The 20246-nt window shown below is 42.9% G+C and overlaps 1 protein-coding gene across 2 annotated transcripts in view; it reads left to right on the forward strand.

Annotated features, from left to right (window-relative positions):
* The window catches only part of LOC139556930 (ubiquitin carboxyl-terminal hydrolase 11-like), a 38919-nt gene that overhangs the window by 11485 nt on the left and 7188 nt on the right, over positions 1-20246 (forward strand). For both annotated transcript variants that reach the window (XM_071371085.1, XM_071371084.1), the window contains exons 14-17: positions 12984-13078; positions 13188-13649; positions 13815-13885; positions 14021-14133. In XM_071371085.1, the coding sequence (XP_071227186.1) occupies positions 12984-13078; positions 13188-13649; positions 13815-13885; positions 14021-14133 (741 nt within the window). The remainder of the gene's footprint in view (positions 1-12983; positions 13079-13187; positions 13650-13814; positions 13886-14020; positions 14134-20246) is intronic.

Genomic DNA, 20246 nt, shown 5'->3' on the forward strand with positions numbered 1-20246 from the left:
ACCCGATGTCACAGGAAGGCCATAAAGATCATCAAGGACAACAACCACCCAAGCCACTGCCTGTTCACCCCGCTATCATCCAGAAGGCGAGGTCAGTACAGGTGCATCAAAGCAGGGACCGAGAGACTGAAAAACAGCTTCTATCTCAAGGCCATCAGACTGTTAAACAGCCACCACTAACATTTAGCGGCCGCTGCCAACATACTGACTCAACTCCAGCCACTTTAAAAATGGGAATTGATGGAAATTATGTAAAAATGTACCACTAGCCACTTTAAACAATGCCACTTAATATAATGTTTACATACCCTACATTACCCATCTCATATGTATATACTGTACTCTATATCATCTACTGCATCTTGCCATCTTTATGTAATACATGTACCACTAGCCACTTTAAACTATGCCACTTTATGTTTACATACCCTACAGTACTCATCTCATATGTATATACCGTACTCTATACCATCTACTGCATCTTGCCTATGCCGTTCTGTACCATCACTCATTCATATATCTTTATGTACATATTCTTTATCCCTTTACACTTGTGTGTATAAGGTAGTAGTTGTGGAATTGTTAGGTTAGATTACTTGTTGTTATTACTGCATTGTCGGAACTAGAAGCACAAGCATTTCGATACACTCGCATTAACATCTGCTAACCATGTGTATGTGACTAATAAAATTTGATTTGATTTGATTTGTATTCAGGCAGTTTGTGTAATGTCATCTTGAAAACAGTCACTAGGGTGTTGTAATGGATCTTGTCCATCAGTGGTTTGATTCTAGCTCTGAGAGAAATTGATGATCAATTATTTTGTGGGGGCTGTCTTAGACTTCAGTGCAGATTTTGACATTATTGAACATAGTCTGCTGCTGGAAAAACATAGTGGCAAGAAAGTATGTGAACCCTTTGAAATGACCTGGATTTCTGCATAAATTGGTCATAAAATTTGATCTGATCTTCATCTAAGTCGACAATAGACAAACAGTCTGCTTAAACTAATAATACACAAGTATACATTTTCATGTCTTTATTGAACACACCGTGTAAACATTCACAGTGCAGGGTGGAAAAAGTATGTTAACCCTTGGTTTTAATAACTGGTTGACCCTCCTTTGGCAGCAATAACCTCAACCAAATGTTTTCTATAGTTGCGGATCAGACCTGCACAATGGTCAGGAGGAATTTTGGACTATTCCTCTTTATAAAACTGTTTCAGTTCAGCAATATTCTTGGGATGTCTGGTGTGAACTGCTCTCTTGAGGTCATGCCACAGCATCACAAATCAGGTTGAGATCAAGACTGACTGGGCCACTCCAGAAGGCGTATTTTCTTCTGTTGTTGATTTACTTCTGTGTTTTGGGTCGTTGTCCTGTTGCGTCACCCAACTTCTGTTGAGCTTCAATTGGCAGACAGACAGCCTAACATTCTCCTGAAAAATGTCTTGAAAAACTTGGGAATTCATTTTTCCGTCGTTTATAGCAAGCTGTCCAGGCCCTGAGACAGCAAAGCAACCCCAAACCATGATGCACCATACTTTACAGTTGGGATGAGGTTTGGATGTTAGTGTGCTGTGCCTTTATTTCTCCACACATAGGGTTGTGTGTTCCTTCCAAACAACTCAACTGTAGTTTCATCTGTCCACAGAATATTTTGCCAGTAGCGCTGTGGAACATCCAGATGCACTTTTGGAAAGTTCAGATGTGCAGCAATGTTTTTTTGGACAGCAGTTGTATCTTACGTGGTGTCCTCCAATGATCACCATTTTTGTTTAGTGTTTTACACATTGTAGACTCGTCAACAGAGATGTTAGCATGTTCCAGAGATTTCTTTAAGTCTTTAGCTGACACGCTAGGATTCTTCTTCGGTTCTAATTCTGAGTAAAATACTCAACGGGCATTATGAAAGCTTAACCAAGTTTATTCTGCGCAAAGGGTCAATACAGCTGCATTCACACTAAATGTTTCCATCACCACAAGTATATATACTCCAATTTAGGCATTCCTCCTTCTCTCCAATCCTTACATATATTATGGTTCGACAGGAATAGGGTAATAAACCATAATTTCTCCCTTAAGGGGATCTGACTTGACCTCGAACCCTCATTTGCCTAACCCAAAGATATAGCAATCCTGTGACTTCCTCCCGTACACCCAACACATTCCAAAGCCATCTGGCTCCTACAGATAACCATTTAACTTCTGATGTAAAAAACAGTCTCTTTCACCCCTGAGATACTATACTGCTGAGTATAACAATGTTCCAAGTTTAACCCAGAATAGAGAACAGCGCAGAATGCTCAGTCATCTTTGAAGGACGGCCACTCCTAGGGAGAGTAGCAACAGTGCTGAACTTTCCATTTATAGATAATTTGTCTTACCATGGACTGATGAACATCAAGGCTTTTAGAGATACTTTTGTTAGCCTTTCCAGCTTTATGCAAGTCAACAATTCTTAATTTTAGTTCTTCTGAGATCTCTTTTGTTCGAGGCATGGTTCACATCAGGCAATGCTTCTTGTGAATAGCAAACTCAAATTTTGTGAGTTTTTTTATAGGGCAAGGCAGCTCTAACCAACCTTTTCAATCTTGTCTCATTGATTGGATTTAGCTGACTCCTGACTCCAATTAGCTTTTGGAGAAGTCATTAGCCTAGGGGTTCACATACTTTTTCCAATCTACACTGTGAATGTTTAACCTCTCTAGGGTACGTGAGACGGTAGCGTCCCACCTCTTCAACATCCAGTGAAACTGCAGGTCGCCAAATTCAAATACAGAAATACTCATTATAAAAAATTCAGAAAACAAAACATATTTTACATAGGTTTAAAGATTAACTTCTTGTGAATCCAACCACGGTGTCAGATTTTAAAAATGCTTTACGGCGAAAGCATACCTTACGATTATTTGAGAACATAGCCCAGCAGACAAATCATTACAAACAGTAACCAGTAGAAGATTTACACAAGTCAGAAATAGAGATAAAATTAATCCCTTACCTTTGATCTTCATATGGTTGCACTCAGCAGACATTCATTTACTCAATAAATGTTCCTTTTGTTCGATAAAGTCTCTTTATATCCAAAAACCTCAGTTTTGTTTGCGTTTTCTTCAGTAATCCACAGGCTCAAACGCAGTCACAACAGGCAGACAAAAATCCAAATTGTATCCGTAAAGTTCATAGAACCATGTCAAACCATGTTTATATTCAATCCTCAGGTTGTTTTTAGCCTAAATAATCGATAATATTTCAACCGGACAATAACGTTGTCAATATAAAAGGTAAACAAGAAAGACACTCTCGGTCGCGCATGAAAAAGCTCTGTGACACTTTAGGGTCCACTCATTCAGACTGCTCTTACTCCATTTTTCAGAATACAAGCCTGAAACAATTTCTGAAGACTGTTGACATCTAGTGGAAGGCATAGGAACTGCAATTGGAGTCCTAAGTCAATGGCATTGAATAGAAAACTACAAAACCAAAAGAAATCCTACTTCCTGAATGGATTTTTCTCAGGTTTTCGCCTGCCAAATCAGTTCTGTTATACTCACAGACACTATTTTAACAGTTTTGGAAACTTTAGAGTGTTTTCTATTCAAATCTACCAGTTATATGCATATCATATCTTCTGGGCCCGAGTAGCAGGTCGTTTAATTTGGGCATGCTTTTCATCCAAAATTCCGAATGCTGCCCCCTACCCTAGAGAAGTTAAATGATGTATTCAAAATAGACAAAAAAACAACTTGTGTGTCATTAGTTTAAGCACACTGTGTTTGTCTATTGTTGTGACTTAGATGATCAGATAAAATGTTATGACTAATTTATGCAGAAATCCAGGTAATTCCAAAGGGTTCACATACTTTTTCTTGCCACTGTATGTGTTATGGCTTTACACCCCCTGCTATAATGTGGATAAAGAGTTACTTGTCTAACAGAACACAAAGGGGTTTCTTTAATGGAAGCCTCTCAAACATAATCCAGGTAGAATCAGGAATTCCCCAGGGTAGCTGTTTAGGCCCTTTGACAAAAGCTATCTTTACTAATGACATGCCACTGACTTTGAGTAAAGCCAGAGTGTCTATGTATGCGGATGACTCAACACTATACACGTCAGCTAGTACAGCGACTGAAATGACTGCAACACTCAACAAAGAGTTGCAGTTAGTTTCAGAGTGGGTGGCAAGGAATAAATGATCCCTAAATATTTCAAAAACTAAAAGCATTGTATTTGGGACAGATCATTCACTAAACGCTAAACCTCAACTAAATATTGTAATAGATAATGTGGAAATTGAGCAAGTTGAGATGACTAAACTAAACTAAACTGATGGGACTTCTCCCCATCTTAGCTACTGTTGTATCAATATGTTTTGACCATGACAGTTTACAATTCTGGGTTACTCCAAGCAGTTTAGTCATCTCAACTTGCTCAATTCCCACATTATCTATTACAATATTTAGTTGAGGTTTAGCGTTTAGTGAATGATCCATAATAAAGCGCTGCTCTGCCTTAACAACACTATCAACAAGGCAGGTCCTACAGGCCCTAGTTTTGTCGCACCTTGACTACTGTTCAGTCTTGTGGTCAGGTGCCACAAAAAGGACTTAGGAAAATTGCAATTGGCTCAGAACAGGGCAGCATGGCTGGCCCTTTGATGTACACAGACAGCTAATACGACCCTGGGTCGTTACAATAATATGCATGTCAATGTCTCCTGGCTCAAAGTGGAGGAGAGATTGACTTCACAACTTGTATTTATGAGAGGTATTGACATGTTAAATGCTCCGAGCTGTCTGTCTGAACTACTGGCACTCAGCTCGGTCACCCATGCATACCCCACAAGACATGCCACGAGGTCTCTTCACAGTCCCCAAGTCCAGAACAGACTATGGGAGGCTCACAGTACTACATGGAGCAGGGATGCAAACTAGTCACCTTTCTGCGAAATTCGCCGTTTTGAATCCAAAATAGGTGACCTATGTGATTTGTGTAGATCCGATGAGAAAAGTTTGGGTGGGGGGGTTGGATGACTACTGGCTGTATGCAAATGAGTGATGTGCGCTTGGAGCAATACTGGCTGTATCCAAGGCTCAGCCAATTGTTCACATAACAGAATGCAGCACGCCAATGGAGAAGAGACAACCAATTCGCTAGTTACTGCCAGTGTTGCCAACTTAGTGACTTTGTCGCTATATTTAGCGAGTATTCAGACCCCTCTAGCGAACACATTTTCAAAAAAGCGACTAGCAACAAATCTAGCGACTTTTTCTGGTGTTATTGGAGACTTTGAGACTCTGACGTGAAAGCACGTATCGTTCTTACTCTTCTCAACGAGCAGCGGGTGCTGCCGTGGGCCCCACCGCCGTCCCAAAGCACTTTCAGGTGGCCCTGTCCTCACGCAGCAGTCCCTCCCAGCTGCAGTCAGAGCAGGAGATGTTCACCCTTCCGCGTCCAGACTGCAAATGAATTGCGCATTGGGGAAGCCGCCGCTGGCTGATCCCGCCCTGACTTACATTTTAAAAAACTATTAACCTGAATTAGGGCCAGACTAGTTACCATCATTTTCTCGCATTGCCATTGACAGTTTTTTCTATTGTCTGTTTTTGGTCCATTTAGATTGTTAATGTAAATTGTATACAAAAAAATTTAAAAATGTTTCATGTTTTACTGTGACTTGTTGTAGGCTCCTAAGTAGACCATAAGGTTAAAAACCAAACCAAATTAAGAAAACTAAAGTAAAAAAATTTAACAAAAAAAATTTAACTAAGTAACTCCGCCAGAGTGTCTCTTTTGGGTCACTTTCGCCGGTCCCAAGCCCGGATAAAGGAGGAGGGTTGGAATTGTGACATAAAAAAAAACAAGAATCGACAGAAGAAAGTTAATCTGTAGTTCTAAACATATTTAGGGTGTTTTTTACTCACTTTTTGTCTCTCCCACGACATTATTCCTCTCTCCTACAGCGTCCATCACAATTACATGCACATGGCCAATTATGCAAATTAGGCGATGACGTCATTTAGCGACGTTTAGGACAGCCAATAGCTACTTTCCTTACTGAGGAGTTGGCAACGCTGGTTACTGCATCACGGCATGCTCTGGAAAGACAGCGGTAGAGTGGAAAGGCAGTTTGTCAGTTAATTTACAGGACTCCCACTTCCACAAGAAATTTTCGTTTTGTTCGATTACGTCCATATTTTTGTCCAAATACCTCTGTTTTGTTCGCGCGTTTAGTTCACTATTCCAAAGGCACAATGCGCGAGCGCAAAATCCAGACGAAAAGTCAAAAGAGTTCCATTACAGTTTGTAGAAACATGTCAAACGATGTTTACAATCAATCCTTAGGGTCTTTTTATAATAAATCTTCAATAATATTCCAACCGGACAATAGCGTATTCATTACAGAGGAAAAAGAAGGAACGGCGCGCCCGTGTGACCGCGCAGTAAACAACTCATTGGCCACAGCTTAGTCCACTTGTTGAAACAGCTTTTATTCGACCCCCTTCCACAATAGAAGCCTCAAACAACTTTCTAAAGACTGCTGGAAGCCTTGGGAAGTGCAATCTGGCCCCATAGACACAGCATATTGGATAGGCAATCACTTAAATGAAACTACAAACCTCAGATTTCCCACTTCCTGGTTGGATTTGTCTCAGGTTTTCGCCTGCCATATAAGTTCTGTTTTACTCACAGACATTATTTTAACAGTTTTGGAAAATTTTGAGTTTTCTATCCAAATCTACTACTTATATGCATATCATAGCTTCTGGGCCTGGGTAACAAGCAGTTTACTCTGGGCACCTTATTCATCCAAGCTACTCAATACTGCCCCCCTTTCCCAAAGAAGTTAAATAAGTGTAGCTGGAGCTGGGCCTGGCTTTAGCTGGATGCCACTATAGAGGTGAAAGGAACACCACACACTATCCTGCTTTCTCACTTTTTCAATACAGTGGATAAAAAGGGGTATGCCAGGTGTACTCTCTGCCTGAAAGAGATCAATTATGCCAACAAAGGGTATCATGCTCTGCTGACACATTGTAGAACAGATCTATGTCCACAGGCAGAAAGTGTACAATGTAATAATGTGCAGTGTCGCCCAAAGATATTGCTTTTGTTGTGTTGAACTTGATAGTAACACTTGTTTGAGGGGGGATTATTACATGTTATTACTCAGTGAATGTTATTTTTGCACACAGGTAGCCTTGTGCACTTGCTCAATGTCTATAGTGGCCACTATAATAGAGCGAAAATAGAATGCATGTTTGTTTTGTTCTATATCTACTTTAAGATGTTTTTTTCCCCAAGTGCAATATTTAGATGTGTGTGGTCACAAGCATTGTATTATAAAGGCTGTCATGGCTAACTGCAATATTAGTGTATTGTTTTTTCTCAAGACTTGAGTGTCATTTGCAGTAAAGTCTATGCAACAAATAACATTGGATTGCTTTCTTTACATTTTATTGCTGTGAGTTAAGTTCACATTAACCACTTTTTATTTTACATTTACATTACATTTAAGTCATTTAGCAGACGCTCTTATCCAGAGCGACTTACAAGTTGGTGCATTCACCTTATGATGTCCAGTGGAACAACCACTTTACAATAGTGCATCTAACTCTAAGGGGGGGGGGAGGGGGGGTTAGAAGGATTACTTTATCCTATCCTAGGTATTCCTTAAAGAGGTGGGGTTTCAGGTGTCTCCGGAAGGTGGTGATTGATTCCGCTGACCTGGCGTCGTGGGGGAGTTTGTTCCACCATTGGGGTGCCAGAGCAGCGAACAGTTTTGACTGGGCTGAGCGGGAGCTGTACTTCCTCAGAGGTAGGGAGGCGAGCAGGCCAGAGGTGGATGAACGCAGTGCCCTTGTTTGGGTGTAGGGCCTGATCAGAGCCTGAAGGTACGGAGGTGCCGTTCCCCTCACAGCTCCGTAGGCAAGCACCATGGTCTTGTAGCGGATGCGAGCTTCAACTGGAAGCCAGTGGAGAGAGCGGAGGAGCGGGGTGACGTGAGAGAACTTGAGAAGGTTGAACACCAGACGGGCTGCGGCGTTCTGGATGAGTTGTAGGGGTTTAATCGCACAGGCAGGGAGCCCAGCCAACAGCGAGTTGCAGTAATCCAGACGGGAGATGACAAGTGCCTGGATTAGGACCTGCGCCGCTTCCTGTGTGAGGCAGGGTCGTACTCTGCGAATGTTGTAGAGCATGAACCTACAGGAACGGGTCACCGCCTTGATGTTGGTTGAGAACGACAGGGTGTTGTCCAGGATCACGCCAAGGTTCTTAGCGCTCTGGGAGGAGGACACAATGGAGTTGTCAACCGTGATGGCAAGATCATGGAACGGGCAGTCCTTCCCCGGGAGGAAGAGCAGCTCCGTCTTGCCAAGGTTCAGCTTGAGGTGGTGATCCGTCATCCACACTGATATGTCTGCCAGACATGCAGAGATGCGATTCGCCACCTGGTTATCAGAAGGGGGAAAGGAGAAGATTAATTGTGTGTCGTCTGCATAGCAATGATAGGAGAGACCATGTGAGGATATGACAGAGCCAAGTGACTTGGTGTATAGCGAGAATAGGAGAGGGCCTAGAACAGAGCCCTGGGGGACACCAGTGGTGAGAGCACGTGGTGCGGAGACAGATTCTCGCCACGCCACCTGGTAGGAGCGACCTGTCAGGTAGGACGCAATCCAAGCGTGGGCCGCGCCGGAGATGCCCAACTCGGAGAGGGTGGAGAGGAGGATCTGATGGTTCACAGTATCAAAGGCAGCCGATAGGTCTAGAAGGATGAGAGCAGAGGAGAGAGAGTTAGCTTTAGCAGTGCGGAGCGCCTCCGTGACACAGAGAAGAGCAGTCTCAGTTGAATGACTAGTCTTGAAACTACACATCACCTCAAACACACACAGTCACACATACACAAAAACTTTGGTACTGGATTCAAAGTAAACACTTTCACCTTTGCATCACTGTGGTTATAAATCAATCTACGAAAATTAAAGCCTTGCATAACTCTCCCCCGACATATTCAACCAATATAACTCATCAATAATAAAGTAACACCCTAAGGCAATAGGGTACTATGGTTACTCAGGGAATGTCACAGGATAAGCAAGCACTTTGCCATGACAACCACCTTGCTGGTGCATGGAAGAGTAGCTGCTGCATGTGCAGAAGTTAATGGGGATTTTTAAAAACTAAACTGAACCATGCTGTCACTCATTTCCAGCCTTGACCTTGTACATACTACAGCACTTCAAGTCTATTCTCCATATTCTCCATCATTTCAATGATTGAATAACTGTGGTATTCTCTCTCTGTGGATGGAGGACTGTGGCTGACTATATGCACATCTTACTGGCTGTGTTAATTTTGTGGGAGCTTAAGTGGATCCCTTGGAGTTTGGTCATTAATTGGAGTTTAGTCATTTGTGTTTGGTCCAGAACATCCCGCTGACCACACCACTCTCTCGAGGCCGATAAAACAGCAAACTGTTCAGCCAAGTTTCCTACATTTACCATGTTGCGCTCTATACAGCAACAATGCATGCTAGAAATCGTTAAAGGGAAATTTCACCGCTCAATTACACTTTGCACCGGTATGTGTCATAGAAATCGAGAATTTCCTCACTACACGCAAATATGAGTGTTTCTGCATCTCAATGGTAGAAACGGGTCATCTACATTTCTTGGTTGTAAGCAAACCACAATATCCAGAATTCATAGCGATTTCAGTGGAGTTGCATCCAGTTGAATACTCCCGTGGAGAAATGTCTAAATGTCTGTGTTTGTAGCCAGCACTTTCAGCCGGAGGATTTCGATATGGACCTGAAGTCTCAACTGATGAGGTTGCCATGACTTTTTTACATTGAATTTTACACACAGAGACTGATCATGTAGATCATATTCTTTGTTTAATTAGTTAACCTGCATTTCTCCCTAGCATGGATTTTGTTTGCATGTTTCAGTCACCTTTTTAGGCCCTCATCAGTTTGCATCCCTGATAGAGCCATGACTACATGGAACTCCATTCCACTTCAAGCAACTGATGCAAGCAATAAAATTAGATTTAAAAAATAAAAAAATAAAAATAAAAAATAAACACTTTATGGAACAGCGGGGACTGTGAAGCAACACAAACATAGGCACAGACACATGCATACACACAGACACAATAACATATGTACTATACATACACATGGATTTAGTACTGTAGATATGTGGTAGTAGTGGAGTAGGGGACTGCGTGTGTTGTGAAATCTGTGAATGTAATGTTTAAAAAAAAGTATAAACTGCCTTGGCAGCAGCTAATGGGGATCTAGAATAAATACAATACCAATACAACACGCCTTAGACCAGAGATTCAATTCAATTCAATTTTATTTTATATAGCCCTTCGTACATCAGCTAATATCTCGAAGTGCTGTACAGACACCCAGCCTAAAACCCCAAACAGCTAGTAATGCAGGTGTAGAAGCACGGTGGCTAGGAAAAACTCCCTAGAAAGGCCAAAACCTAGGAAGAAACCTAGAGAGGAACCAGGCTATGAGGGGTGGCCAGTCCTCTTCTGGCTGTGCCGGGTGGAGATTATAACAGAACTATGCCAAGATGTTCAAAAATGTTCATAAGTGACAAGCATGGTCAAATAATAATCATGAATAATTTTCAGTTGGCTTTTCATAGCCGATCATCAAGAGTTGAAAAACAACAGGTCTGGGACAGGTGGCGGTTCCATAACCGCAGGCAGAACAGCTGAAACTGGAATAGCAGCAAGGCCAGGCGGACTGGGGACAGCAAGGAGTCACCACGGGCGGCAGTCCCGACGCATGGTCCTAGGGCCCAGGTCCTCCGAGAGAAAGAAAGAGAGAAGGAGAAAATTAGAGAGAGCCAAGATTTTCAAAATGTTCATAAGTGACAAGCATGGTCAAATAATAATCAGGAATAAATCTCAGTTGGCTTTTCATAGCCGATCATTAAGAGTTGAAAACAGCAGGTCTGGGACAGGTAGGGGTTCCGTAACCGCAGGCAGAACAGTTGAAACTGGAATAGCAGCAAGGCCAGGCGGACTGGGGACAGCAAGGTGTCATCATGCCCGGTAGTCCTGACATATGGTCCTAGGGCTCAGGTTCTCAGAGAGAAAGAGAGAACGAAAGAATTAGAGAGAGCATACTTAAATTCACACAGGACACTGGATAAGACAGGAGAAGTACTCCAGGTAACCAACTGACCCTAGCCCCCCGACACATAAACTACTGCAGCATAAATACTGGAGGCTGAGACAGGAGCGGTCAGGAGACACTGTGGCCCCATCCGAAGAAACCCCCGGACAGGGCCAAACAGGAAGGATATAACCCCACCCATTTTGCCAAAGCACAGCCCCCGCACCACTAGAGGGAAATCCTCAACCACCAACATTACAATCCGGAGACAAGGCCGAGTATAACCCACAAAGGTCTCCACCACAGCACAAACCAAGGGGGGGCGCCAACCCAGACAGGAAGATCACGTCAGTAACTCAACCCACTCAAGTGACGCACCCCTCCTAGGGACGGCATGAAAGAGCACCAGCAAGCCAGTGACTCAGCCCCTGTAACAGGGTTAGAGGCAGAGAATCCCAGTGGAGAGAGGGGAACCGGCCTGGCAGAGACAGCAAGGGCGGTTCGTTGCTCCAGAGCCTTTCCGTTCACCTTCACACTCCTGGGCCAGACTACACTCAACCATATGACCTACTGAAGAGATAAGTCTTCAGTAAAGACTTAAAGGTTGAGACCGAGTCTGCGTCTCTCACATGGGTAGGCAGACTGTTCCATAAAAATGGAGATCTATAGGAGAAAGCCCTGCCTCCCGCTGTTTGCTTAGAAATTCTAGGGACAATTAGGAGGCCTGCGTCTTGTGACCGTAGCGTACGTATTGGTATGTACGGCAGGACCAACTCGGAAAGATAGGTAGGAGCAAGCCCATGTAACGCTTTATAGGTTAACAGTAAAACCTTGAAATCAGCCCTTGCCTTAACAGGAAGCCAGTGTAGGGAAGCTAGCACTGGAGTAATGTGATCAAATTTCTTGGTTCTAGTCAGGATTCTAGCAGCCGTATTTAGCACTAACTGAAGTTTATTTAGTGCTTTATCCGGGTAGCCGGAAAGTAGAGCATTGCAGTAGTCTAACCTAGAAGTAACAAATGCATGGATTAATTTTTCTGCATCATTTTTGGACAGAAAATTTCTGATTTTTGCAATGTTACGTAGATGGAAAAAAGCTGTCCTTGAAACAGTCTTGATGTGTTCGTCAAAAGAGAGATCAGGGTCAAGAGTAACGCCGAGGTCCTTCACAGTTTTATTTGAGACGACTTTACAACCATCAAGATGAATTGTCAGATTTAACAGAAGATCTCTTTGTTTCTTGGGACCTAGAACAAGCATCTCTGTTTTGTCCGAGTTTAAAAGTAGAAAGTTGTCAGCCATCCACTTCCTTATGTCTGAAACACAGGCTTCTAGCGAGGGCAATTTTGGGGCTTCACCATGTTTCGTTGAAATGTACAGCTGTGTGTCATCCGCATAGCAGTGAAAGTTAACATTATGTTTTCGAATAACATCCCCAAGAGGTAAAATATATAGTGAAAACAATAGTGGTCCTAAAACGGAACCTTGAGGAACACCGAAATGTACAGTTGATTTGTCAGAGGACAGACCATTCACAGAGACAAACTGATATCTTTCCGACAGGTAAGATCTAAACCAGGCCAGAACTTGTCCGTGTAGACCAATTTGGGTTTCCAGTCTCTCCAAAAGAATATGGTGATCGATGGTGTCAAAGGCAGCACTAAGGTCTAGTAGCACGAGGACAGATGCAGAGCCTCGGTCTGACGCCATTAAAAGGTCATTTACCACCTTCACAAGTGCAGTCTCAGATATGATTTCCCAGATTTTCCCCAAAGCAGATGTCCTGCCCCAAAAATGAGAGAAAGGCCTATTGTGTGGTCATGTTTTCACAGACGGTATGTCCGACCACCAGATCCCTCAGAGGAGGATGAGGAGGGTGAAGATGACGAGGAACTTTACAAGATCCAGACCAATGGTGTCAGCGATGGTAATCTGATCTCATTTAGCAAATTGTTAATACACTGGGCAGAATTGGTTTATACAAACTACGAGTTTTACTTATTGTATCCACTTTAGAATGTTGTCTGTCTCCACAGATGACGGTGAGGATAATGGTATGAGGCCAGGACACTTTAAGAGAGATGACCGTTGTGATGGTGGCCAATGGGATGGCCAAGCGGACGGCCCTGCTGTGACCCAAACTCAGCCAGAGCAGGCACAAACCCAGGAGTCTGGAAAACAGGCTCAGGCTGAGGGGGCCAGTAGTGAAGTCAGGGCAGGGTGCAGCACAGAGGACAGTGCCTCGGCATCCTGCAGTGCTGGAGCCAGTGCTGGAGTTCCAACAAACAGCCAGCAGGGTGCAGGCCTTCAGCAGCAGCAGCCATGTGAGACTGAGGAGGAGAAGGGTGAGTGCCCCCCGCAGACCAACGAGAGGCAGGCCAAGAGGAAGGGCTACCAGGCCAGACGCAGAAAGCTGCTCTTCTCCATCCACGCTGTCAACTCCAATGGCACTACGGAGAGAGGCATGGGAGAGGACGGCAGTGCCTTCTCTTTTAGCTGTGAGTCTGACTACACATCACATTCACACTGCCAACTGCTTTGTCACTGTTGTAGCTAGGCTTATATGCTCTTCATATGTTTTAGAGCCAATAGCTGTATGTGACACAGATGGTTAGCATCCACATGTGAGTATTTAATTTAATATTACTGTGTCCCTTTCACAGCTCAACCATATGTGGCCATTGACTGGGATCCCGACATGAAGAAGAAATGCTACATTGAGAATGAGGCAGAGGTATGTGTGAATCACGCTTTACATTAATAAAGTTTATGTAAAGTATTTAAGTTTGAAAGTGTGTTTGGGCCAGCAGTGTGAACATAGCCTGGTTGCTGGTCATTTAGCAAACTCCTGACATCTTTCCATCCACAGAAGTATGTAAAACACCAAAGCATGGAGGTCCCTCATCAGCAGACCACAGTGCAGCTGCAGGAGTGCATAGAGCTCTTCACCACTGTGGAGGTCCTGGAGGAAGAAAACCCCTGGTACTGCTGTCCCACACCTGGCATTTCATTATATGTATCTAACAAGAATTATGCTGAATATAGTTAATGGTCCAATGCAGCCGTTTTTATCTCAATATCAAATCCTTTCTGGGTAACAATTAAGTACCTAACTGTGATTGTTTATTTTTGACCCTTTGAATTGAAAACAAAAATTGGTTCTTAGCAAAGAGCAAGTTCTCAAGTAAGAATTTAGCTAGGACTCTCTGGGAGTGTTCTGAGAAGGGAGGGGAAAACTGAAAACTAGCTGTTATTGTCAGAGAGGTTTGGAACTCTTATTGGTCTATTAACTATACTAAATATAAATACAACATGCAACAATTTCAAAGATTTTATTGAGTTACAGTTCATATAAGGAAATCAGTCAGTTGAATTAAAGTCATTAGGCCCTAATCTATGGATTTCACATGACTGGGAATACAGATATGCATCTGGTCACAGATACAGTTGAAGTCAGAAGTTTACATACACCTTAGCCAAATACATTTCAACTCAATTTGTTACAATTCCTGACATTTAATCCTAGTAAAAATTCCCTGTCTTAGGTCAGTTAGGCTCACCACTTTATTTTATGAATGTGAAATGTCAGAATAATAGTAGAGAGAATGATTTACTTCAGCTTTTATTTTTTTCATCACATTCCCAGTGGGTCAGAAGTTTACATACACTCAATTAGTATTTGTTAGCATTGCCTTTAAATTGTTTAACTTGGGTCAAACGTTTCGAGTAGCCTTCCATAAGCTTCACACAATAAGTTGGGTGAATTTTGGCCCATTCCTCCTGACAGCAATGGCCCAGTAACTGAGTCAGGTTTCTAGGCCTCCTTGCTCGCACACTCTTTTTCAGTTCTGCCCACAAATGTTCTATAGGATTGAGGTCAGGACTTTGTGATGGCCACTCCAATACCTTGACTTTGTTGTCCTTAAGCCATTTTGCCACAACTTTGGAAGTATGCTTGTGGTCATTGTCCATTTGGAAGACCCATTTGCGACCAAGCTTTAACCTCTAATTCCTCCCAAACCCGGATCCGGGAGCACCCCCCACAGTAAAAAAGCTGACTAGCATAGCCTAGCATAGCGTCACAAGTAAATACTACCATCTAAATATCATTAAATCACAAGTCCAAGACACCAGATGAAAGATACAGATCTTGTGAATCCAGCCATCATTTCTGATTTTTAAAATGTTTTACAGGGAAGACACAATATGTAAATCTATTAGCTAACCACGTTAGCAAAAGACACCACTTATTTTACTCCACCAGTTTTTTACTCCATCAGTAGCTATCACTAATTCGACTAAATAAAGATATATATATATAGCCACTAACCAAGAAACAACTTCATAAGATGACAGTCTGATAACATATTTATGGTATAGCATATGTTTTTTTAGAAAAATGTGCATTTTTCAGGTATAAATCACAGTTCTACATTGCAGCTGCAATCTGAAATAGTGCCGAAGCTGCCAGAATAATTACAGAGACCAACGTCAAATAACTAATTACTCATCTTAAAACATTTCTGAAAAATACACAGCGTACAGCAAATGAAAGCCCAACATCTTGTGAATCCAGCCAATATGTCAGATTTTTTAAGTGTTTTACAGCGAAAACACAATATAGCATTATATGAGCTTACCACAATAGCCAGAATCACAACCGCATTTACCAGCAGTAAATGTTAGCGATCGTAACAACCCAGCAAAAGATATATAATTTTACTAACCTTGATATACTTCATCAGATGACAGTCCTGTGACATCATATTACACAATGCATATAGCTTTTGTTCGAAAATGTGCTTATTTAGCAGCACAAATCGTGGTTATGCAATGTAATCAGTAAAAACATGGCATGCATTCTGGCCGGCGCCATCTTGGAAAGGCACCTAATCTAATTAATAAATAATCGAAAACTTGACAAAAAAAATACAGGTTGGACAGCAATTGAAAGATGCATTAGTTATTAATGCAACCGCTGTGTTAGATTTTTAAAATTAACGTTACTAGACATACAGTGTGCGTTACAGCCAGACCAGTGCCGCAATAATGGCCGAAAAATACTTTTACATTTTTCCACAGAACAACGAATTAACATCATAAATAGTTCTTACTATTAGTTGAGCTTCCATCAGAATCTTGGGCAAGGTGTCCTTTGTCCAAAAGAATCGTTGCTTTGTTGTAAAACATCCTCTTCAACTTCGGAATTAGCAGCTAACAATAGCTACGTGGCACACACATGTCCAAATCCCCAATACGCAATACTAAGGAAATTCGGAAAATAGCAATATACTCGCATAAACTGATATAAATCGGATTAAAATAACTTCGTTATGATGTTTCTAACACCTATATCGAATTAAATCACAGACGGATATATCTTAGGCCGATAACGAGAGCTTTTGAGCATGCCATTCTGATGTCCTCTCTTGCGTCTTGACGAGCGTCCAAAAGAACGGACCTTCCACTCCATGGCCTTTTATAAAGTCTGAGAAATACGTAGAGACTCCATTCCACTTCTCATTGGTTACTGACATCCAGGGGAAGGCGGGTGCAGTTCATTTCGACCCATAGGACACATACAGAGCTTTAAACTGATCCGAGATCAGAGCCTAGTTTTCAGACCTTCGCAGTTCCTGTCATGATTTTCGCTGCAGAAAGACTTCTGGTTCACCCACAGACATAATTCAAACGGTTTTAGAAACTAGAGATTGTTTTCTATCCAATAGTAATAATACTATGCATATTGTACGAGCAAGAATTGAGTACGAGGCAGTTTAATTTGGGAACGCAAAATGTCGAAGTTGAAACAGCACCCCCTGTATTCTCAAGAGGTTTTAACTTCCTGACTGATGTCTTGAGATGTAGCTTCAATATATCCACATCATTTTCCTACCTCATGATGCCATCTATTTTGTGAAGTGCACCAGTCCCTCCTGCAGCAAAGCACCCCCACAACATGATGCCACCCCGATGCTTCACGGTTGAGATGGTGTTCTTTGGCTTGCAAGCCTCCCCTTTTTTCCTCCAAACATAACGATGGTCATTATGGCCAATTTTTGTTTCCTCAGACCAGGGAACATTTCTCCAAAAAGTACGGTCTTTGTCCCCATGTGCAGTTGCAAACCGTAGTCTGGCTTTTTTATGGCGGTTTTGGAGCAGTGGCTTCTTCCTTGCTGAGCAGCCTTTCAGGTTATATCGGTATAGGACTCGTTTTACTGTGGATATAGATACCTTTGTACCTGTTTCCTTCAGTATCTTCACAGGTCCTTTGCTGTTGTTCTGGGATTGATTTTCACTTTTCGCACCAAAGTCCATTCATCTCTAGGAGACAGAACGCGTCTCCTTCCTGAGCGTTATGAAGACTGCGTGGTCCCATGGTGTTTATACTTGCGTACTATTGTTTGTACTGATGAACGTGGTACCTTCAGGCATTTTGGAAATTTGAACCAGACTTGTGGAGGTCTACAAAAATAAAAATCTGAGGTCTTGGCTGATTTCTTTTGATTTTCCCATGATGTCAAGCAAACAGACACTGAATTTGAAGGTAGGCCTTGAAATACGTCCACAGGTACACCTATTGACTTAAATGATGTAAATTAGCCTATCAGAAGCTTCTAAAGCCATGACATCATTTTCTGTAATTTTCCAAGCTGTTTAAAAGCACAGTCAACTTAGTGTATGTGAACTTCTTACCCACTGGAATTGTGATACAGTGAATTATAGGTGAAACAATCTGTCTAAACAATTCTTGGAAAAATGACTTGTGTCATGCACAAAGTCGATGTCCTAACCGACTTGCCAAAATTATAGTTTTTTAACAAGACATTTGTGGAGTGTTTGAAAAACGAGTTTTAATGACTCCAACATAAGTGTATGTAATCTTCCGACATCATCTGTACCTTAAAACAAAAGGTAGGGGCATGGATCAGGAAACCAGTCAGTATCTGGTGTGACCACCACTTGCCTCATACAGCGTGACACATCTCCTTCGCATAGAGTTGATCAGACTGTTGATTGTAGCTTGTGGAATGTTGTCCCACTTTTCAATGGCTGTGGGTAGTTGCTAGATATTGGTGGGAACTGGAACACGCTGTCGTACACGTCGGTCCCGAGCATCCCAAACATGCTCAATGGGTGACATCTTTGGTGAGTATGCAGGTCATGGAAGAACAGGCAGGTAATGGAAGAACAGACATCAAATCAAATCAAATCAAATTTTATTAGTCACATACACATGGTTAGCAGATGTTAATGCGAGTGTAGCGAAATGCTTGTGCTTCTAGTTCCGACAATGCAGTAATAACCAACAAGTAATCTAACCTAACAATTCCACAACTACTACCTTACACACACACACAAGTGTAAAGGGATAAAGAATATGTACATAAAGATATATGAATGAGTGGTGGTACAGAACGGCATGGCAGATGCAGTAGATGGTATAGAGTACGGTATATACATATGAGATGAGTACTGTAGGGTATGTAAACATAAAGTGGCATAGTTTAAAGTGGCTAGTGGTACATGTATTACATAAAGATGGCAAGATGCAGTAGATGATATAGAGTACAGTATATACATATGAGATGGGTAATGTAGGGTATGTAAACATTATATTAAGTGGTATTGTTTAAAGTGGCTAGTGGTACATTTTTACATAATTTCCATCAATTCCCATTTTTAAAGTGGCTGGAGTTGAGTCAGTATGTTGGCAGCGGCCGCTAAATGTTAGTGGTGGCTGTTTAACAGTCTGATGGCCTTGAGATAGAAGCTGTTTTTCAGTCTCTCGGTCCCTGCTTTGATGCACCTGTACTGACCTCGCCTTCTGGATGATAGCGGGGTGAACAGGCAGTGGCTTGGGTGGTTGTTGTCCTTGATGATCTTTATGGCCTTCCTGTGACATCGGGTGGTGTAGGTGTCCTGGAGGGCAGGTAGTTTGCCCCCGGTGATGCGTTCTGCAGACCTCACTACCCTCTGGAGAGCCTTACGGTTGTGGGCGGAGCAGTTGCCGTACCAGGCGGTGATACAGCCCGACAGGATGCTCTCGATTGTGCATCTGTAGAAGTTTGTGAGTGCTTTTGGTGACAAGCCGAATTTCTTCAGCCTCCTGAGGTTGAAGAGGCGCTGCTGCGCCTTCTTCACAACGCTGTCTGTGTGGGTGGACCAATTCAGTTTGTCCGTGATGTGTACACCGAGGAACTTAAAACTTTCCACCTTCTCCACTACTGACCCGTCGATGTGGATAGGGGGGTGCTCCCTCTGCTGTTTCCTGAAGTCCACAATCATCTCCTTTGTTTTGTTGACGTTGAGTGTGAGGTTATTTTCCTGACACCACACTCCGAGGGCCCTCACCTCCTCCCTGTAGGCCGTCTCGTCGTTGTTGGTAATCAAGCCTACCACTGTAGTGTCATCCGCAAACTTGATGATTGAGTTGGAGGCGTGCATGGCCACGCAGTCGTGGGTGAACAGGGAGTACAGGAGAGGGCTCAGAACGCACCCTTGTGGGGCCCCAGTGTTGAGGATCAGCGGGGTGGAGATGTTGTTACCTACCCTCACCACCTGGGGGCGGCCCGTCAGGAAGTCCAGGACCCAGTTGCACAGGGCGGGGTCGAGACCCAGGGTCTCGAGCTTGATGACGAGTTTGGAGGGTACTATGGTGTTAAATGCTGAGCTGTAATCGATGAACAGCATTCTCACATGGGTATTCCTCTTGTCCAGATGGGTTAGGGCAGTGTGCAGTGTGGTTGCGATTGCGTCGTCTGTGGACCTATTGGGTCGGTAAGCAAATTGGAGTGGGTCTAGGGTGTCCGGTAGGGTGGAGGTGATATGGTCCTTGACTAGTCTCTCAAAGCACTTCATGATGACGGAAGTGAGTGCTACGGGGCGGTAGTCGTTTAGCTCAGTTACCTTAGCTTTCTTGGGAACAGGAACAATGGTGGCCCTCTTGAAGCATGTGGGAACAGCAGACTGGGATAAGGATTGATTGAATATGTCCGTAAACACACCAGCCAGCTGGTCTGCGCATGCTCTGAGGACACGGCTGGGAATGCCGTCTGGGCCTGCAGCCTTGCGAGGGTTAACACGTTTAAATG

The sequence above is a fragment of the Salvelinus alpinus genome, chromosome 28 (genome assembly GCF_045679555.1).
Source record: "Salvelinus alpinus chromosome 28, SLU_Salpinus.1, whole genome shotgun sequence".
Classification (NCBI taxonomy): domain Eukaryota; kingdom Metazoa; phylum Chordata; class Actinopteri; order Salmoniformes; family Salmonidae; genus Salvelinus; species Salvelinus alpinus.